The sequence below is a fragment of the Salvelinus alpinus genome, chromosome 24 (genome assembly GCF_045679555.1).
Source record: "Salvelinus alpinus chromosome 24, SLU_Salpinus.1, whole genome shotgun sequence".
NCBI classification, from domain to species: Eukaryota; Metazoa; Chordata; class Actinopteri; order Salmoniformes; family Salmonidae; genus Salvelinus; species Salvelinus alpinus.
The window spans coordinates 20,950,913-20,974,196 of NC_092109.1; the positions used below are offsets into that span (position 1 = coordinate 20,950,913).

Consider the following 23,284-nt stretch of genomic DNA (forward strand, 5'->3'; position numbering starts at 1 on the left):
GAAATATTATTTTGAAATTATCAGTAAGTGTAAAAACAAAAAATCACTACGTAACATACAACTTTTTGACAACTTGAAAATGTATCTCGATATTGTCACGCCATGACCTTAGAGATCCTTTTTATGTCTCTATTTTGGTTTGGTCAGGGCGTGAGTTGGGGTGGGCATTCTATGTTTTGTATTTCTGTGTTTGGCCTGGTACGGTTCCCAATCAGAGGCAGCTGTCTATCGTTGTTTCTGATTGAGAACCATACTTAGGTAGCTCTTGCCCACATGGGTTTTGTGGGTAGTTGTTTTCTGTCTTTGTGTCTGTACCAGAAAGGACTGTTTCATATCGTTTGTTTCCGCTTTGTTATTTTTTGTTCTAGTGTTCAGCTGTATTAAAAATCATGAACACGTACCACGCTGCACCTTGGTCCTCTTCTTCAAACAGCCGTTACAGAACTACCCACCACCAAAGAACCAAGCAGGAAAGGGACCCTGTAGGCAGGCTGGGGAGTATCGCAGTCCACAGGAGGAACTGGAGGCAGCTAAGGCTGACATTACGAGGGAACACGGCTGGCAAGGAAGCCCGAGAGGCAGCCCCAAACTTTTTTTGGGGGGGGCGGGGGGGGCACACGGGGAGTGTGGCAGAGTCAGGTTGGAGACCTGAGCCAACTCCCCGTGCTTACCGTGGCGGGCGTCGTACTGGTCAGGCACCGTGTTATGCGGTGGAGCGCACGGTGTCTCCAGTACGCGTTCTTAGCCCGGTGCGCTACATCCCAGCTCCCCGCATCTGCCGGGCTAGGGTGAGGATCCAGCCAGGACGGATTGTGCCAGCCCTGCTCTCCAGAACTCCAGTGCGTCTCCTCGGGCCAGGATATCCTGCGCCGGCTCTAAGCGCGGTTTCCCCAGTTCGCCAGGAGAACCCAGTGCGGCCTGTTCCAGCTCCCCACACGTGTCGGGCTAGACTGGGAATTCAGCTTGGAAGAGTGGTGCCAAGGCTACGCACCAGATCTCCAGTGCTCCCCCACAGCCCGGTCTATCCTGTGCCTCCTCCAAGGACCAGGCCTCCAGTAGGTCTCCCCAGCCTGGTGAGTCATGTGCCTGCTCCCAGAGCCAGGTCTCCTGTGTGTCTCCCCAGCCTGGTGAGTCCTGTGCCTGTGCCCTGTCCGGAGCTGCCAGGGTCGCCCTCCTGTCCGGAGCTGCCAGGGTCGCCCTCCTGCCCGGAGCTGCCAGAGTCGCCCTCCTGCCCGGAGCTGCCAGAGTCGCCCTCCTGCCCGGAGCTGCCAGAGTCGCCCTCCTGTCCGGAGCTGCCAGAGTCGCCCTCCTGTCCGGAGCTGCCAGAGTCACCCTCCTGTCCGGAGCTGCCAGAGTCGCCCTCCTGTCCTATGTGAGCTAGCTGGCTATGACTTTCCAACACTACACTGGAACTCTTCCAAGTCAAGGTAAGCTTTTGGTATTACAAATGTATTGCCACCGGGATCTGCCGGTGTAACTGCTTACTGACTGTACACTAACGTTACTGCATGATTGTAAAACGGGGATAAACATACTTGAATTTGTCCAATAGAAACTCTCGTTTGCAACTGTTGGACTAATGATTACATCCTATATCAGCTAGATACAGGCAAGAGTGTGCAAGGCGGTATTGAATGTCACTGTCCATGTGTCACTGTCTGTCACCTCAAATTTGTCTCTCACCCTGTGTGCATCTACATTCATAAGCTAGGTTGTCGCAACCTTTTTAAGGTTGATTTGAGTATCATGTAGTAGCCTAAACATATTGCTTGTACATTGAACTGGGTGAATGGAATATGAACGAGTCATCCAATATGCTGTAATAGAAATAAGGCCATACTCATGAAAAAAGAATTGTCCTCCCTCATCTTAAACGACACTGAGTGCCACTGGAGTGTATATGGTGTGTGTACAGTCTATATAGTCAAATGAGTGTGTGTAATACAACATTGACTTCTTGCTCTGCAATGGCAAAGTGTAGGCCTACCCTTCCAAAAAAAGATTTCAGTTTTGAAACTGCAGTAAAAGTGCAGTAACTGCAGTCCACTGTGGTATTTGGTACACAGTAATTGCAGAATAACTGCAGTGTATTGCAGTTGAACTGCAGTTATACTGCAATCTGACTGCATTAAAAAAAAAAAAAAAAAACGTAAAAATAGTGAACCCTCTTAAATCTTGGGACCTGGATAGGGTATGGTGAGTAGAATGAAGGGAGTCTAACACCTTGATCAGATTTAAAATAATTTGTTTATCTGGTGCTTCTCCCTTCAATACGTTTTTCAGTTGTCTCTCTCATTCAACTGACTAGGCTACTCTTATACATTTCTAAATAGCCAACATACTAAAAAAACTATTTGTGAAAAGGTATTAATAATCATCTTATCTCATAAATACATTTTCATCATGTCATTCTCAACATATCCCTAACAACAGCAAGTTACAATATTTCCCTTTGTTTACACTCTGTCTGAACATTCGTTGGAGTCCTCTGTCTCTATGACTACAACAGCCTAGCTTGACTGGAGCTAATGCTAGCTTCTATGCTAACAGACTTTTATAAATTATTTAAACTATCAAAACGTCAACAAAAAATAACAACAATATCATTACACTCCGCTAAACTTTGTGTTCCATATCCTATGCTTTTTAACTCGCTCACTGTGAAGCTAAGGTATTTATTTAAGGCATTATACCGCCATTGCACCACGGTAATGTACAATTAATTGAGATGGTACCATATGATACATTTGGATACCGTTTATCATAATTGTGCATTACCATGGTAGAATGTATAATGCAGGTTAAAACAATGGTATTTCCGTGATCCACATCTATACCACGGTATAAATGATGCAATACCATTGTATTATTTAGATACAATGGCAGTACCATGGTAGTACCATCATACTTCAAGGCTAAAACCATGGTACATTACCATGATTTAGACTACACCATGGTATAACTGAAAGTACCATCGTAGTAACATGGTATAAATGAAAGTACCGTAGTACAGTAGCGCCATGGTATAAGTGAAAGTAACATAGTAGTACCATGGTATACATTTAAGTATCATAGTAGTACCATGGTATAAATGAAATACCATAGCAGTATCACGATACAAATGTTGTCTTCATGAGAATAATTTACTGTACTATCATAACTCAATTGATGTATTTGTATGAAATTCATGATCTGTTCCATAATAATCAACGTTAAGTATTTGAGCGATATGGTTATCTAAAGATTGATGTTAAAGCTGGGATCTGCGATAGGTGAAACAGCACCACTGGCCGCCCCAGACGCATTTTCTATTGTTTTTGGTTTTGTTTAGAGGAAATTAGCATCCAACATCGTGGTAAAAAATAATCGTAGTACATACTCTGCTGTTTTATCGCATGTGCAATGATGTGTTATGCTATATCTATTAACTTGAGGTTTCAACCACAGGAGCTTAATTCAAGTGGTTTTATCTAATGCACTCATGAAAAATCTCACCTTCCATGATTAAAAAAGCAAAGAGCAAGCACGATATCACCATCTATCTATACATCTAAAGTTCCTGAGCCACTAAAGATGCCTTTTTCTCCAGCATGGCATAATTTTTATGATACAGTGCATTCGTAAAGTATTCAGACCCCTTGACTTTTTCCACATTTTGTTACATTCCAGCCTTATTCTAAAATGAATAGAGTAATTGTTTCCCTCATCAATCTACACAAAATACCCCATACTGACAAAGCAAAAACAGGTTTGAGAATTTTTGCAAAAATATAAAAAATTATGAACTGAAAAAACAAATTGACATAATTATTCAGACCCTTTTCTCAGTACTTTGTTGAAGCACCTTTGGCAGCGATTACAGCCTTGAGTCTTCTTGGGTATGACGTTACAAGCTTGGGACACCAGTATTGTCTGTAGAGCTCCGAGACAGGATTGTGTCGAGGCACAGATTATTCTCTGCAGATCCTCTCAAGCTCTGTTTTCAGGTCTCTCCAGATATGCTACATTGGGTTCAAGTCTGGGCTCGTGCTTGGTCACTCAAGGACATTCAGAGACTTGTCCCGAAGACACTCCTGAGTTGTCTTGGCTGTGTGCTTAGGGTCGTTGTCCTGTTGGAAGGTGAACCTTCGCCCCAGTCTGAGGTCCTGAGCGCTCTGGTGCATGTATTTATCAAGGATCTATCTGTACTTTGAGCCGTTCATCTTTTCCTCGATCCTGACTAGTCTCCCAATCCCTGCCACTGAAAAACATCCCCACAGCATGATGCTGCCACCACCTTGTTTCACCGTAAGGATGGTGCAAGGTTTCCTCCAGATGTGATGCTTGGCATTCAGGACAAAAAGGTCTATCTTGGTTTCATCAGACCAGAGAATCTTGTTTCTCATGGTCTGAGAGTCCTTTAGGTGACTTCTGGCAAACTCCAAGCGGGTTTTCGTGCTTTTTGCTGAAGAGTGGCTTCCATCTGGCCACTCTACCATAAAGGCCTGATTGGTGAAGTGCTGCAGAGATGGTTGTCCTTCTGGAAGGTTTTCCCATCTCCACAGAGAAACTCTAAAGCTCTGTCAGAGTGACCATCGGGTTCTTGGTCACCCCCTGAACAAGGCCCTTCTCCCCCGATTGCTCAGTTTGGCCGGGTGGCCTGCTCTAGGAAGAGTTTTGGTGGTTCCAAACTTCTTCCATTTAAGAATGATGGAGGCCACTGTGTTCTTGGGGACCTTCAACACTGCGAAAATGTTTTGGTACGCTTCCTCAGATCTGTGCCTCGACACAGGTGGACTCCAATCAAGTTGTAGAAACATCTCAAGGATGATCAATAGAAACAAGATGCACTTGAGCTCAATTTCGAGTCTCATAGCAAAGGGTCTGAATACTTATGTAAATAAGGTATTTCCTCTTTTTCACTTTGTCATTATGGGTTATTGTGTGTAGATTGATGAGTACAAAATACAATTTAATCAAGTTTATAATAAGGCTGTACTGTGTGGGATAAGTCAAGGGGTCTGAATACTTTCCGAATGTACTGGTTCAGAGAGCAACTCAGATTATTAATCATGGAAGGTTGTTATGGTAACCATGTATGGAGTAAGGCCTGGGGATTAGCCCTGAGCTGTGTGCAGTGACTCTTTTATTTATATTTTTTTGTACTTTAACATTTTCTCCTAAATTTTCTGATATCCAATTGGTAGTTAAAGTCTTGTCCCATCGCTGCAACTCCCGAATGAAGTGACACTACCTAGCCCTCCAAAGAGATACACATTTAAAACATGATAGAAATACAAACATATGGGTACAACCCCAACCTATCTATTACCTGAAATGCAGCTGTGCTCAATGCTTTAGATGATGTAAGATAATATATACTTGTATTAATCCATAAGAGATGGAAATGTGCCTTCTGTGTTTTGCCTAACCCCTCCGATACACACACACATACTAATGCTGAGCGATTAGTGCTTTTTGAGGTTGGTAAGGTTACACTGGTGAAAGAAATTCAGATTATTTTTTTATTTAAATCATTTAAAAAACATTACATATGTTATGGAATCATGACATTAAAATGATTTGTAAGTTTCCCTCAGCCATCACCTGCCTTTTTGCTGACACTGACAGTGGGTTGAATGTTGTAACACAGAATAAAACAATTAATAAAAGCCCCATGATGGTAGTGAATGCCCATTACTGCTTATCACTTATTAACCATCATTTTTTCAGATGACTTACTTTACTTTAATACTGTACAATATTTCAGTTGTGTATATTACTTCGTTTTTATATGATGACTTTAGCTAGGCTAGTACTGTAGTAGCTAGCTGGCTGACTGAATCATTTTTCAATTTGGTTCTTCGAAGTAGATAAGGCATACTTTCACGACAGCTTATTACCAATAACACAACAATCAATCGGGTAAAGCTACCTCACAAAATGTCTCAATTCCTATAGCCGTTGTGTTTTGTTATGTCATTCCTCTCATATGGTCTGTGCGTATGCGCCACAATTGATTATGGTCATTGTAATTAATTACCACGTTTCTGTGCTGAACTTGGTTGAATATTTGCCTAATGAAAACTACAACTTACAATCAGCCCAGCTTCTCACATAGTTCTTGACTTAATGGGCTTATTTGACATTGCAGATGACTAACAACTGACTGATCTACAAATCACTTTGCATCATAAATAACTACTCATTATTATTTGTAGATCAGTCAGTCAATCACCATTCACCCACAATGCATCATGGATTTGATGCTCTCAAACATGGCCAATTTCTCTTGTGAATGATTTGATTTCTCTCTAGAGAAACGGCGCGTTGAGCTCACAAAAAAAACGAAATAAATGGAATTAATGTTATTGTACCGACGTCGGTCAATTAGTTGTTTAATAAAAAAAGAAAAAATATGAATTGCTCAGCACTAACACATACACACAAACACACATTAGGTTGGAGAGACTGGAGCAGAAGGCAGCTGTAGTAGAGCGCTCAATGAGCAGTTTAGTGGGTTAAGTTCGTTGCTCAAGGGAACATCGGCAGTAGGTGGCACCTGAGATATTGATGCCAGCAACCCTCTGGGGCTACCGCTGACCCCCTGCTGCCCCCATTGTATATGGGTGTAAATGAAATATGTCATTTTCCATCTCTTTACTAATCAGAGGCATGTAAAGTGATGTAAGCAGAAACGGGTTAACACAAAGCTGCACTATAAGGACACAATTGCCCACGTTGTTGGTGAATCACCATGTGAAAGAACTCCAAGTGATATAAGGCAATATTAAACAATAAATGAAATGTGGGTACAACCATTTATCTCTGATAGTTGTGTGAGTTCTTCATTCAGGACTGTATCCATCACAGGCACAATTCCTTTTAGGCTGTCTCTCAGAGTACCACAGCAACAGTTGGGCTATTGGGAAAATCTCCCTCGATTCAGCAATTATTTTAACAGTCCCAGTCAAAATGCATGGGGAAATTGCAGTATCAGTGTTTGGCTCTCATTCTTTGTGACAAACAGCCCACAGGCCAGTCAAATTACAACCCTACCCCCTAATGATCAAGCCATACATCACATAGCTACCCAACTGGCTCATTAATTTAATTGGTTGACAACTCGAGCCCGCCCAAACTCCCATCAAACCTCTGGCATTGGACCTTTCCCATCTCGCCATCTCTCCTCCCATTGTAAATATGCCAACAACCAACCTCCTTCACACAAAGACGTACTGTATTGCATATCAAATACATTTCCTACAGTTGGCTACAGTATGTCAGCATGTTACTTTTAATTACCACGTTTCTGTTCTGAACTTGGATGAATATTTACGTAATGAAAACTACAACTTACAATCAGCCCAGCTTCTCACATAGTTCTTGACTTAATGGGCTTATTTGACATTGCAGATGACTAACAACTGACTGATCTACAAATCACTTTGCATCATAAATAACTACTCATTATTATTTGTAGATCAGTCAGTCAATCACCATTCACCCACAATGCATCATGGATTTGGTGCTCTCGAACATGGCCAATTTCTCTTGTGAATGATTTGATTTCTCTCTAGAGAAACGGCGCGTTGAGCTCACAAAAAAAAACAAAAAGTAAATGGAATTAATGTTATTGAACCGACGTCGGTCAATTAGTTGTTTAATAAAAAAAGAAAAAATATGAATTGCTCAGCACTAACACATACACACAAACACACATTAGGTTGGAGAGACTGGAGCAGAGGGCAGCTGTAGTAGAGCGCTCAATGAGCAGTTTAGTGGGTTAAGTTCGTTGCTCAAGGGAACATCGGCAGTAGGTGGCACCTGAGATATTGATGCCAGCAACCCTCTGGGGCTACCGCTGACCCCCTGCTGCCCCCATTGTATATGGGTGTAAATTAAATATGTCATTTTCCAACTCTTTACTAATCAGAGGCATGTAAAGTGATGTAAGCAGAAACGGGTTAACACAAAGCTGCACTATAAGGACACAATTGCCCACGTTGTTGGTGAATCACCATGTGAAAGAACTCCAAGTGGTATAAGGAAATATTAAACAATAAATGAAATGTGGGTACAACCATTTATGTCTGATAGTTGTGTGAGTTCTTCATTCAGGTCTGTATCTATCACAGGCACAATTCCTTTTAGGCTGTCTCTCAGAGTACCACAGCAACAGTTGGGCTATTGGGAAAATCTCTCTCGATTCAGCAATTCTTTTAACAGTCCCAGTCAAAATGCATGGGGAAATTGCAGTATCAGTGTTTGGCTCTCATTTTTTGTGACAAATAGGCCACAGGCCAGTCAAATTACAACCCTACCCCCTAATGATCAAGCCATACATCACATAGCTACCCAACTGGCTCATTAATTTAATTGGATACAAACTTGAGCATTCCCAAACTCCCATCAAACCTCTGGCATTGGACCTTTCCTGTCTCTCCATCTCTCCTCCCATTGTAAATACGCAAACAACCAACCTCCTACACAGAGACGTACTGTACTGCATATCCAATACGTGTCCTACAGTCGGCTACAGTATGTCAGCATGTTACTTTAATAGGTGTGGTAATTAATCTACTACTGAGCATTCATTTTATTTCCTTTTTTGGGAAACACTTTATTTGAGGCTGTGTTTCAAGAATCATGATGAAGTGGTTTTTACACGTGTTTGACTTCCTTTCCATAAGCAAGCAGGTGCTGTGAACATCCACACTTTTGCCAATCACAAATGTAAAAAAATATCCCAAGATCAAAATAATCATCATCATGGAGAAAATAACAACATTGAGAATGTAGTGGTAAACAACTGGCGTCTATCACCTTTGCTCTGTATCAATGTGTACGTGCTAATTAGCAGATATTCAATTGCTAAAAGCATGTTCACTATAAAATCAAACTGAATCAGATAAATATTCAAAGTTAAGGGAGCTTATGAATCTGGAATCCTCAAGGTGAGAAATTACATTTAAATATAGCACTTTGTTATGCAAAAATTATTATTATAAACTCAGCAAAAAAAGAAACGTCCTCTCACTGTCAACTGTTATTTTTAGCAAACTTAACATGTGTAAATATTTGTATGAACATAAGAAGATTCAATAACTGAGACATAAACTGAACAAGTTCCACAGACATGTGACTAACATACATGGAATAATGTGTCCCATGTGTGGCCAAGTACTGCAGTGCATCTCCTCCTCATGGACTGCACCAGATTTGCCAGTTCTTGCTGTGAGATGTTACCCCACTCTTCCACCAAGGCACCTGCAAGTTCCCAGACATTTCTGGGGGGAATGGCCCTAGCCCTTACCCTCCGATCCAACAGGTCCCAGACGTGCTCAATGGGATTGAGATCAGGGCTCTTCAATGGCCATGGCAGAACACTGACATTCCTGTCTTGCAGGAAATCACGCACAGAACGAGCAGTATGGCTGGTGGCATTGTCATGCTGGAGGGTCATGACAGGATGAGCCTGCAGGAGGGGTACCACATGAGGGAGGAGGATGTCTTCCCTGTAACGCACAGCGTTGAGTTTGCCTGCAATGACAACAAGCTCAGTAAGATGATGCTGTGACACACTGCCCCAGATCATGACGGACCCTCCACCTCCAAATCGATCCTGTTCCAGAGTACAGGCTTCAGTGTAACGCTCATTCCTTCGACGATAAACGCAAATCCGACCATCACCCGTTGAGACAAAACCGCAAGTCATCAGTGAAGAGCACTTTTCGCCAGTCCTGTCTGGTCTAGCGACGGTGGGTTTGTGCCCATAGGCGACGTTGTTGCCGGTGATGTCTGGTGAGGACCTACCTTACAGGACTGGCTTACAAACCCTCAGTCCAGCCTCTCTCAGCCTATTGCAGATGGTCTGAGCAATGATGGAGGGATTGTGCGTTCCTGGTGTAACTCGGGCAGTTGTTGTTGCCACCATCCTGTACCTGTCCCGCAGGTGTGATGTTTGGATGTACCGATCCTGTGCAGGTGTTGTTACACGTGGTTTGCCACTGCGAGGACGATCCGTCCTGTCTCCCTGTAGCGCTGTCTTAGGCGTCTCACAGTACGGACATTGCAATTTATTGCCCTAGCCACATCTGCAGTCCTCATGCCTCCTTGCAGCATGCCTAAAGCACGTTCACGCAGATAAGCAGGGACCCTGGGCATCTTTCTTTTGTTTCTTTCCCCAGAGTCAGTAGGCCTCTTTAGTGTCCTAAGTTTTCATAACTGTGACCTTAATTGCCTACCGTCTGTAAGCGGTTAGTGTCTTAACGACCGTTTTTTACGAATTATCTTTGAAAGACAGGGTCCTGAAAAAGGGACATTTCATTTTTTGCTGAGTTCATGTCTTACTACATTTCTTTCTAGAGGTTTTAAAGAGGTGACAGTAACTCACCATACAGCCTGTTGAATCGACTCTGCGGTCCGACACACACTTGAAGTTCTTCCTGCAGCCCCCGTTGTCCTTTGAGCAGTCTCGGACCGGGCCAAAAGATGCCAGGAGATCATCTACTGCCTCAAAGTAAGTGGACATGATGGCCTCCTCCCTATGATGGACAGAGAAGAGGAAGACACTGTCATCAATAGACTGATCAGAATAAAGCCTGAGCACTCAGCTGAACATGTGTCTGAGGATGTCCTAATATGGACAACACACTGGCGGTACTTCTGATGTATATGAGGTTTGGTTAGTTGTACATAAAGAAAAGGAGATCAAATACAGGTGTGTTGAAGTTATTTTGGGGGGGATGCTTCAAGGTCCACATATCTAGCATAAAGCAAAGGTCTGCTCTGTGTAATGTTATTATCACACACCCCATTTTTTTTCTCCTAACCAAATCTGTATTAGCTGAATGTCCTATTGTGGTGACCCTTGTAATTCTGCAAAGGTTATATTAGCACTATCATATTGTTGCAAGACAACTAATACTAGAATCATTCATTTGAATAAGAGATAGTTTGAAAAGGAGCCATATTGTCCATTCTGTCCTTGGTGTGCAGTCACATGACTTCTGTTAGGATATGTTGCTGCTGTGCTGTGGTCTGAGGGCAACTGGTACAGATGGAATTGAGCTATTCAAGTTGTATCTTAACTCAATCCCATTGTGGAATCCATCTCCAAAAGATATACTGGGATGTTTGGGCCATTGTTCAGAGAGATTTTAGAATAAGGCTGTAACGTAACAAAATGTGGACAAAGTCAAGGGGTCTGAATACTTTCCGAAGGCACTGTATCAGTGGAAATTAGTGGATTCAGCTATTTCAGCCACGCCCATTGCTGACAGGTGTATAAAATCGAGCACACAGCCATGCAATCTCCATAGACAAACAATGGCAGTAGAATGGCACGTACTGAAGAGCTCAGTGATTTTCAACATTGCACCTTTATAGGATGCCAGTTTTCCAACAAGTCAGTTCGTCAAATTTCTGCCCTACAAGAGCTGCCCTGGCCAACTGTAAGTGCTGTTATTCTGAAGTAGAAATGTCTAGGAGCAAAAACGGCTAAGCCGCAAGGTGGTTGGCCACACAAGCTCACAGAATAGGACCGCCGAGTTCTGAAGCGCTTAGCCCGTAAAATGTGTCTGTTGTTGGTTGTAACACTCAGTACCGAGTTCTAAACTGCCTCTGGAAGTAACGTCAGCACAATAACTGTTAGTTGAAAGCTTCACTATCTGGCACTTCGACGGACGAATCTGGGTTTGGTGGATGCCAGGATAACTCTAACCTGCCCGAATACATAGTGCCAACTGTAAAGTTTGTTGGAGAAGAAATAATGGTCTGGGGCTGTTTTTCATGGTTCGGGCTCCTTAGTTCCAGTGAAGGGATATCTTTACGCTACAGCATACAATGATATTCCAGATGATTCTAGACTTCCAACTTGGTGGCAACAGTTTAGGGAAGGCCCTTTTCTGTTTCAGCATGACAATGCCCAGTGCACAAAGCGAGGTACATAAAAAAATTGTTTGTTGAGACCGGTGTGGAAGAAATTGACTGGCCTGCACAGAGTGCTGACCTCAACCCCATCGAACACCTTTGGGGTAAATTGGAACATTGAATGCAAGCCAGGCCTAATCGGCCAACTTCAGTGCCCAACCTCACTAATGCTCTTCTGACTGAATGGAAGCAAGTCCCTGCAGCAATGTTCCAACATCTAGTGGAAAGCCTTCCCAGAAGAGTGGAGGCTTGTATAGCAGGAAAGGGTTGACCAATATTAATGTCCATGATTTTGGAATGAGATCTTTGACGAGCAGGTGTCCACATACTTCTGGTCATGTAGTGTATCTAAATACGGTATTGGAACTGAACCTGTGAATAGCTTCTTGTGTGTATATATAGTGTAGCTTATTACTTTCTCGTGTTCTTATTTTTATTTCTTGTGTGTTTTTGTTCTACCTTATGTTATTTTTTGTGCTACATTGATATTGATTGCTGAATTGTTGGGTTTGGAGCTTGCAAGAAAGGCATTTCACTATACTTGTGCATGTGACTTAAAACTTGGATCTTGAAATAGAGGCACACAAACACACAGAGATAGACAGATAGATAGAAGAAGAATGGATTAAAAACATGCCTTTCTTGAATCAACACTCCCACTTGACTTTTTTAAAATCAGCGCTGACATTGCTGATAGCTACTTTATTGAGGAGAAATGTACTTACTATGACAGATATGTCCCATCTAGCTATCTTAAGATGAATGCACTAACTGTACGTCGCTCTGGATAAGAGCATCTGGTAAATGACTAAAATGTAAATATAAAATGATAATGTGCAAGGACACTGTTTCCCTTGTGCAATACTAGAGGCAAACAACAAAAGCATGCCTGGGTAGTTGGGTGAGATTGTGTGAGTGTGTCACACATGTTTGTTCAGAGCCATCAAAGCTGCCGTGCTAGTGCCTTTCCTCTGGCCTGTGGTGTTGGGGAGCAGGTGGGAGTCTGCAGGCGTGAAAGTGACAAGGGGGATTACGAATAGTGGCTTTTTGGTCCAGCCGCTTCCAAAGTCTCCTAATGTGTTTGGATATGATTTCCCATGGCCAGAGATCTGGCAGAGCACGAGGGCCTGCCAGCTTAGGTACAGGGGGCTGCCTGATAGGCTGATGCCTGATAGCCCTCTGCTTCACACAGGTGTCTGTGCCCGCTCTGCCTAGCCCACAGGGAAATTCAAAAGTCATTAGAGGTGTAATTGCAAATAATGAAGCCATCAGAACTCTCTGTGTTTAATCTGAGCTAAGACACAGTGCCATGCAGGCTTCAACATGGTAGTGCTAGCTGGCTGTCCTTTCTTTATTCTATACTGAACATAAATGCAACATGCAACAATTTCATAGATTTTACGGAGTTACAGTTCATAGAAGGAAATCAGTAATTTGAAATAAATTCATTAGGCCCTAATCTATGGATTTCACATGACTGGGCAGGGGTGCAGCCATGGGTGGGCCTGGGAGGGCATAGGCGCACCAATTTAGGAGCCAGGTCCACCCAATAAGATTAGGGCTTTATTAACAACAGAAATACTCCTCAGCATTCCCCCTCCTCTTCAGACGTTCCCGCAGGTGAAGAAGCCGGATGTGAAGGTCCTGGGCTGGCTTGGTTACATGTACACTACCATTCAAAAGTTTGGGGTCACTTAGAAATTTCCTTGCACATTTTTTGTTGATTAAAATAACATCAAATTGATCAGAAATACAGTGTAGACATTGCTAATGTTGTAAATGACTACTGGAAACGGCAGATTTTTTTTACGGAATATCTACATAGGCGTACAGAGGCCCATTATCAGCAACCATCACTCCTGTGTTCCAATGGAACGTTCTGTTAGCTAATCCAAGTTGATCATTTTAAAAGAAAACCCTTCTCCAATTATGTTAGCACAGCTGAAAACTGTTCTTCTGACTAAAGTAGCAATAAAACTGTCCGTCTTTAGACTAGTTGAGTATCTGGAGCATCAGCATTTGTGGGTTCAATTACAGGATCAAAATAGCCAGAAATAAAGAACTTTCTTCTGAAACTCGTCTATTCTTGTTCTGATAAAATAAATGTAGGCTATTCCATGCGAGAAATTGCCACGAAACTGAAAATCTCGTACAACGCTGTGTACTACTCCCTTCACAGAACAGCGCAAACTGGCACTAACCAGAATAGAAAGAGGAGTGGGAGGCCACGGTGCACAACTGAGCAAGTGGACAAGTACATGAATGTGTCTAGTTTGAGAAACAGACGCCTCACAAGTTCTTAACTGGCAGCTTCATTAAATAGTACCCGCAAAACACCAGTCTCAACGTCAACAGCGAAGAGGCGACTCTGTGATGTCAGGGAACTTTAACATTTCTACAAAGGTGATACAAGGTTTTCAAAAGAGACAATAAGGTCAACAGCGTCCATGATGACAGGGCATCCATCTTGGCCAGTGCAAAACAATGAGTAGCCAACCACAACGACAATCTGCAGAGAAACACACACCACAATAAGATACATCTTAAGGGGATATTGTTTTGAGCTCCTTCTTATTGCATTCCTTTGCCAGAAAACAAAAAGCAATCTCGACCAACAGTAAAAGATGGTTTAGAAAAACCTGAAAAAATAGGACAGCGTGACAATATTGCAGTGTCTTATTTACTGTAGCTATACAGTATCACTGTGACAGACTTGGTTCACCTAGAGTTCTTATTCCAATCAGTATGGAAATGGTATGGTATGTGCGTAAGGAAATAGCTTAATTCTCTAAAGTTCACTGAAGCCCTACACATCTCTGTATAAAGATCTTGCCATGGTCTCCCTGTGGTATGTTTCCACTTTTGTATTCATTAGTGACATTATAGCTAGCAATATGTCTTACTGCTACGGTCTCCAATTAAATTAACACTAGGCTTTCTGTTGATTTCACTGAAGCTCAAATACCCTACAGTTATTAAAACATGTAGTTGACATTATTATTATATTTTCATCTCTCTACCTCCGCTCTGCTTGCAATAGGAAACACACACAGGCAACACATACACTTGTGCCAAACGCACACACACACACCCACCCACCCACCCACACACAGCAATTTCCAGTTGGACCACGTGCGAGAAAGTCATTTTGTGAGAAGAGTGTTGAGAGAGAGGGGGAGATGAGTTCGTGGTGAATGTGGCATGCAGGGGGAGGGAGCAATAGTTCATATAGTGGATATCATAATTCATGTGAAGGGTGAATTCTTGATGTATTTGGCCTGGCCTGCCCCCCTGCCGCATCCTGTCTCCCCAGGAAGGATTTGTGGGGAGATAAGGTCAAAGGTCAAAACAGAGGCTTAAATTATGCTGCATCCCCTAATGCACTTCACCTCTCCATCGATATGTCACCATTTGCCACTGAGGTGGAATGTAAATAGAGACAAAAACAGTCCTACATTTTTATGAAACCAATATGGCTTCTCTCTGTGTGGTTTTAAACAATGGCAGGACCGATCTCTGAAAATAGCCCTTTATTCATTCAATTTTTTCCCCCTTAATCACCGTTATGACAAACTATCATTCCGGCCTTATATTCTTCTATGGAAAGTGAGTGGCTACACAATTTAGCAGGGTCAGTTCACGAGGAAGTGCGATCACGCACAATCACTGCAATTAAAATGTTTATGAAGTTGATGCGATGGCAATTTACTATGTATGAAGCTGTCATTTGTGAGAAATCGGGGGTAGGGGCTCATGGCATGTCGCGTACCGGGGCTAATTGGAGCGCCGGCTTGATCCATCCATTAAGTTGCTAATAAAGCGAACAGGCACCGCCCGCTGGCATTGTCACATACAGCCGCCCTTTACGAGGTACAGCAGCCGCTCGAGAAAGAGGGGAAAAAAACATACACACATAAACTGAGTGTACAAAACATTAGGAACACCTTCTTATTGACTTGCACCCCATTTTGCCCTCAGAACAGCCTCAATTCGTCGGAGCATGGCATCTAAAAGGTGTCGAAAGCGTTCAACTGGGATGCTGGCCCATGTTGACTCCAATGCTTCTCACAGTTGTGTCAAGTTGGCTGGATGTCCTTTGGGTGGTGGACTATTCTTGATACACACGGGAAACTGTTGAGTGTGAAAAACTCAGCAGCGTTGCAGTTCTTGACACACTCAAACCGATGTACCTGGCACCTACTACCATACCCCATTCAAAGGCACTTAAATATTTGGTGTTTCCCATTCACCCTCTGAATGGCACACATACACAATCCATGTCTCAAATGTCTCAAGCTTCATCTATGCTGATTGAAGTGGATTTCACATGTGACATCAATAAGGGATCATAGCTTTCACCTGGATTCAGCTGCTCAGTCTGTCAGTGTGCATACACACACACACACACACACACACACACACACACACACACACACACACACACACACACACACACACACACACACACACACACACACACACACACACACACACACACACACACACACACACACACGCTACAAGTGGGGTTGAGGGCCCCACTTTGTGTACTATTAAGTGGTGCATTAAGGAGCTGACTCCTCAATGTTATAGCAGAGTGTTGCTAAGGAAGAAGAACGGTGTGTTAGCTCACCGCGGCACCGCAAGCCGGGAGGTCGCTTTGGCTTCAACACCTCGCCTTGCCTGACAATGTGTTAGGAGTGGAGAGAAATAATACGGACAACATGGCAACATGTCCCTCTGAGGAAAAAAGCTGAGGATTGATGGTCGCTATTCGCTGGTCGCTGCCTGAATATGCAGTGTGCTTTTTAAAGGCTAGAGACATTAAGTTATTCAGTAAACATAACCTTGTGCAGTCTTGTCACAATAACTAACAACATTTGAATTGAGAAGTAGGTATTGTTGTTGTTTCTGTGGCAACCTTATATCATCAGCATCCAATCTCTACCTATTTCAATTCCTTTATGCTTTCATGGGTTCGAGGTTGGCTGAGGAAAAATCTAACCATCATTAAAACTGAAAGCCAATGCTTTCAACAATGTTTTTGTCATCTGAATCTTTGTGCTGTAGCGCTAACTACTTAACTGCCAATCAAGCTTTAGTGAGAAATAAATAAGAAAAATTAGGCTAGATAATAAAACGAGAGATGAAGAAAGGGTCGATCCACCATCTATCTATGAACGTTGTTGGAAGTTTGAACTCTTTTCTTTCACTTTGGCTATGAGGTAGACAAATCTGGTGCCGTATTATGAGTCCCTTGTCAGCCAACACTCAAACCACCTCAGCTTCTCCTTATGAAAAAAATATAATGAAAAACAGAATGTGTGAAAAAATACATCAATATTTTCCACTGGGAAAACATGTTAGCTTGACCGGCAGTAGCTTCATGTTTGGATGCTGGGACCACCTCTGGCTGCTTAACCAAGCATGGGTATTGAACTCCACATGCCCACTGTGGGGTGAGCGTGAGGATAAGGAACCCCTGTGGGACATGTGTTTTTCATAGAATAGGAACAAAAGTGTATTCTTTGGAACAGGGCCGTGGGGAATTGAGCACACAGGGAGGAAAAATGTGTACAGGGGAACAGACTGTGTGACAGGAAGATAGGTGCCACGCTGTGCTAACAAACCACACTTTCTAGCGCTTTGTGTGTGGCACTCATATCGCAGTGGCAATTAAGAGACACAAACAAATAAACAAGTGAAAAACACCTTGGGCATGTGCCAGTTAACATACCAAGAAGCCTCCAAAGTACACACACATGCCACTGAATGAGAACAATGGGATGCATATTAAAAATCCAATTATTTCAAGGGATGAAACTAGATTAAACAAAACAATATGGCGTCCTGCCTTATGTAACATATTCAGCGTCCTGGAATAACCTTGTATGTCAATTTTTGTCTTTTATGTTCAATTTATGAAAAGTTTACTTCTTGGAGATACTGTACAAGGTTTTTCCAAGACACTGACAATATATCTCTTCAAGAGCACTTTCCACCAATAATTATGAATGTAGGCATGTAAGCCTTTATAAGAGCTATTATAAGGAGCCAAAAGTTTTGTGAAAAGTTATTATTATACAATGTGCTGAGGTGTGATGGAAGGGAATATGGTCATATGATTCAAATAAACTGTTAGCATTTCTTCTGACACAGGCTGTATCCATACTTAAAATGCCCCACCACAGCTATCCTCAAGCTAGCTAGTGTTTCAGTGGAATATTTGTTTGTTCAAAAATCCAGGCGGAGCAAGCCACTCACTGCCTTAATGAATGATTAGAGTGAAACAGCTGCACATCAAGACAGACATCAAGGGGCTTAGCAACTTGGTTTGAAACCCAGTCTGGAGATTAATACTTTATTTTTAACAGCCTACATATACACATAGTGGAACTGCTTCCAGAGTACATAAAAACAGAGAGCCCAGTTCTTTGGGAGAAAGCAAATAAAAGGAGAAGGGGTGTGTGGAGAGGAGGAAAGGAGAGGAAGAGGGGAAGAGAGGGAGAGGATAACAAGACGAGGAGCTAAAAGTGGATGAAGAGAAAGGGGAAGAAAGAAGAGCAAAATGGGAAGTGCTATCAAACACATCATAGTGCGATTAAAACATACTCTGGCGTTCAGTCAGATAGCCAGAGGATATGTGATCTGGTTCCTCTGAAATTAAACGTCTTTTGCTGAAGAGGTATTTATTCTTCTTCTATTGTTCTATCTCTCCCAGTCTCACTGAGTCTTCACTGAGGGAGACTGTGGCTCTGTATGGGCTTTCATGTGCAGCTGTGCACACAGCTTAGCAGTCGGGAGAAGGCCTGATTCCCCAAATTGCAGTCTAGGGACTCTGACAGCCTGTACTGAGATAGCATCAAGCACACGCTCTTCAAAATCACAGCCATTCTATTCAAAACAGCCTTGATGTTGTTGAGGAAATGAAAGCATGCTAAACTGACTGAGCATAATTAGCGTGAGCTGTACTGTAACAAGATCAAGACAGCATTAACGCTACATATTTAATATAAAAGCACATTTTCTTTAAGTGTTAAATTCTTATTTTAGTGTTTCATAACTTCCCCATTGTGCTGTGAAATACAATTGGCACTATAATACAATATTGCCATTGTTCAGGAAATTGGTCAAATTAGAAATATTTGTACAAAGTTTTATTTCAAAAGGTATGTTATGAGCATCCGTGTAAAAGGCATTGAGGACTATGCCAGGGGAGCATGATCTAAAACATTAAGTCCAATATCTCCATCTCAGTTACAATCTTTCAACAGTTGGCTGTACATCTTCTTCTCTATGAACAATATCCAGAGGGTGTCCCATTTTCCTCATCTAGATGTATTCTCCCTTCACACAGCAACTGTTTCCCTGGGCTTCCCATGATCACACCACCATGTTGAGTCAAAGCAGACCTCTGTTGAACAGAAGGGGTCCCTCTGGGAAGGACAGATACATACACTGCTCAAAAAAATAAAGGGAACACTTAAACAACACAATGTAACTCCAAGTCAATCACACTTCTGTGAAATCAAACTGTCCACTTAGGAAGCAACACTGATTGACAATAAATTTCACATGCTGTTGTGCAAATGGAATAGACAAAAGGTGGAAATTATAGGCAATTAGCAAGACACCCCCAAAAAAGGAGTGATTCTGCAGGTGGTGACCACAGACCACTTCTCAGTTCCTATGCTTCCTGGCTGATGTTTTGGTCACTTTTGAATGCTGGCGGTGCTCTCACTCTAGTGGTAGCATGAGACGGAGTCTACAACCCACACAAGTGGCTCAGGTAGTGCAGTTCATCCAGGATGGCACATCAATGCGAGCTGTGGCAAAAAGGTTTGCTGTGTCTGTCAGCGTAGTGTCCAGAGCATGGAGACGCTACCAGGAGACAGGCCAGTACATCAGGAGACGTGGAGGAGGCCGTAGGAGGGCAACAACCCAGCAGCAGGACCGCTACCTCCGCCTTTGTGCAAGGAGGTGCACTGCCAGAGCCCTGCAAAATGACCTCCAGCAGGCCACAAATGTGCATGTGTCAGCATATGGTCTCACAAGGGGTCTGAGGATCTCATCTCGGTACCTAATGGCAGTCAGGCTACCTCTGGCGAGCACATGGAGGGCTGTGCGGCCCCACAAAGAAATGCCACCCCACACCATGACTGACCCATCGCCAAACCGGTCATGCTGGAGGATGTTGCAGGCAGCAGAACGTTCTCCACGGCGTCTCCAGACTCTGTCACGTCTGTCACATGTGCTCATGTGCTCAGTGTGAACCTGCTTTCATCTGTGAAGAGCACAGGGCGCCAGTGGCAAATTTGCCAATCTTGGTGTTCTCTGGCAAATGCCAAACGTCCTGCACGGTGTTGGGCTGTAAGCACAACCCCCACCTGTGGACGTCGGGCCCTCATTCCACCCTCATGGAGTCTGTTTCTGACCGTTTGAGCAGACACATGCACATTTGTGGCCTGCTGGAGGTCATTTTGCACGGCGCTGGCAGTGCACCTCCTTGCACAAAGGCGGAGGTAGCGGTCCTGCTGCTGGGTTGTTGCCCTCCTACGGCCTCCTCCACGTCTCCTGATGTACTGGCCTGTCTCCTGGTAGCGCCTCCATGCTCTGGACACTACGCTGACAGACACAGCAAACCTTTTTGCCACAGCTCGCATTGATGTGCCATCCTGGATGAACTGCACTACCTGAGCCACTTGTGTGGGTTGTAGACTCCGTCTCATGCTACCACTAGAGTGAGAGCACCGCCAGCATTCAAAAGTGACCAAAACATCAGCCAGGAAGCATAGGAACTGAGAAGTGGTCTGTGGTCACCACCTGCAGAATCACTCCTTTTTTGGGGGTGTCTTGCTAATTGCCTATAATTTCCACCTTTTGTCTATTCCAATTGCACAACAGCATGTGAAATGTATTGTCAATCAGTGTTGCTTCCTAAGTGGACAGTTTGATTTCACAGAAGTGTGATTGACTTGGAGTTACATTGTGTTGTTTAAGTGTTCCCTTTATTTTTTTGAGCAGTGTATTAAACATAATGGCTTCAAACACAAACAGAAGGGCGTCAGAAAGAACATTTAGGTATGAAATTCAGAGGCCAGTTCACACATAATCCAAATATATGGATTTTGTGTGAATTCAGACAATTATACAATAAAGGAATGTTTGTAGCGTGATTAATGTAAGCTTTTTTTGTAATATTACACTTCATAATTCATAAATAGCTAGTTTCACGCTAAAAGCTCTATGACTCTGAGTTTGAGAAGTTAAATTTTGGTTGCCTTTGAGTGATCTTGGTAATACTATAGAAATGGCTTGAGCATTTTAATGCGAGAGAGAGACTGTTATAGGCCCAATGATACTGATATGACTCGAGGCTGAGCCAAGAGGTGTTTGCACCCAAAAGTACCATCAAATAATATTGCTAGTAAAAATGTAAATAGCTGATGTATTCATACAGAGTAATTTCAAAGGAATAGTTGTTGTAGTAGTAATTGTAGTACTATTACTAGTAGCAGTAGTAAATCAAATCGAATCAAATGTTATTGGTCACATACACACGTTTAGCAGATGTTATTGCGGGTGCAGCAAAATGCCTATGTTTCTAGCTCCAACAGTAGTAGTAGTAGTAGTAGTACTAGTAGTAAAGCACTAAATAAAGCACTAAATAAACTTCAGTTAGTGCTAAACATAGCTGCTAGAATCTGGACTAGAACCATTTTTTAAAATCATATTACTCCAGTGCTAGCCTCTCTACACTGGCTTCCTGTTAAGGCAAGGGCTGATTTCAAGGTTTTACTGCTAACTTACAAAGCATTACATGGGCTTGCTCCTACCTATCTCTCTGATTTGGTCCTGCCGTACATACCTACACGTACACTACGGTCACAAGACGCAGGCCTCCTTACTGTCCCTAGAATTTCTAAGCAAACAGCTGGAGGCAGAGCTTCATTTTTATGGAATGTTCTGCCTATCCATGTGAGACTTTTCCTGTGTTCAACTCTCTAGAGACAGCAGGAGCGGTACAGATACTCTGAATTATTGGCTATGAAAAGCCAACTGACATTTACTCCTGAGGTGCTGACCTGTTGCACCCTCGACAACCACTGTGATTATTATTATTTGGCCCTGCTGGTCATCTATGAACATTTGAACATCTTGGCCATGTTCTGTTATAATCTCCACCCGGCACAGCCAGAAGAGGACTGGCCACCCCTGGTTCCTCTCTAGGTTTCTTCCTAGGTTCTGGCCTTTCTAGGGAGTTTTTCCTAGCCTCCGTGCTTCTACACCTGCATTGCTTGTTGTTTGGGGTTTTAGGCTGGGTTTCTGTACAGGACTTTGACATCAGCTGGTGTAAGAAGTGCTTTATAAATACATTTGATTGTTAGTAGTAGTAGTAGTAGTAGTAGTAGTAGTACCTTACTGGTGGGTGATAGAACTGGAGTTTTTCTACTGGTACAACATCAAGTCATTATAAATCAAACTGACATACTTTATAATTATTATTTATATTTGTGTGTTTTTGTTCTACTTTATTTGTTGATGTATTTTTGATGGTACTACTGATATTGATTACTGCATTGTTGGGAATGAGCAAGCAAGAAAGGCATTTCAGTATACTTGTGCACGTGCCAATACAAACTTGAAACGGAATTATTTTTGACAGTAGCTAGTCACAGCAGGAGAGCAAATATCCCCACTTCACTTCAGTGACTCACATTCTTCCACTGGCTACCTCCTTATTCACTTTCTAGCAGGATAGCACATTACTTTGAAGCACCATATAGTGCATAATGCTATAGAACACAGAGGCACAACTACTACAATCATTTACAGATGCACTGCAAAATGGAACCTCAATATATAAACAAAGTATTTGAATAATGCAAGATATCATTCCATCCTCTCATGTCACATCCTGTATAACAAGTCCTCCAGCTCTGGAGCGCAACTGAAACAGCTTATTACAAGAGAATTATCTGGCTACCTATGCATACTGTCATGGGAATGAATGGTCTTTTTTCATTCAATAGAGTCTTAGAAATGATTGATGGTCAAAGAATGGAAATGTATTGTTAATAAGGATGGCACCACCAGTGGTAATAGAGAAATGCAATTAACAAATCAAATGGTGCCAACAGAGAACCAAAACATTGGAACCCTAAATTGCACCTGCAATGAATACTAGGGGTTGATTGCTACACATTATAGACCAACCTTTTCACTGACCTATACTTGTCTCTGGCCCACATTCAATTAAATATAACCCAATAATACACTTAATAAATAAAATGTCAATCATTTTTATTCGTGTGGGATTTGTGAAGTGTGGGGGTGGGGATGGGTGGTTGGTTATTTTCTTGGTGAAGGA

General features: G+C 42.7%; 1 protein-coding gene across 1 annotated transcript in view; it reads right to left on the reverse strand.

The window, feature by feature from the left end:
* The window catches only part of LOC139552308 (astrotactin-2-like), a 547,772-nt gene that overhangs the window by 266,273 nt on the left and 258,215 nt on the right, over window positions 1–23,284 (reverse strand). The window contains exon 11 of the mRNA XM_071363924.1: window positions 10,376–10,526. Within this exon, the coding sequence (XP_071220025.1) occupies window positions 10,376–10,526 (151 nt within the window). The remainder of the gene's footprint in view (window positions 1–10,375; window positions 10,527–23,284) is intronic.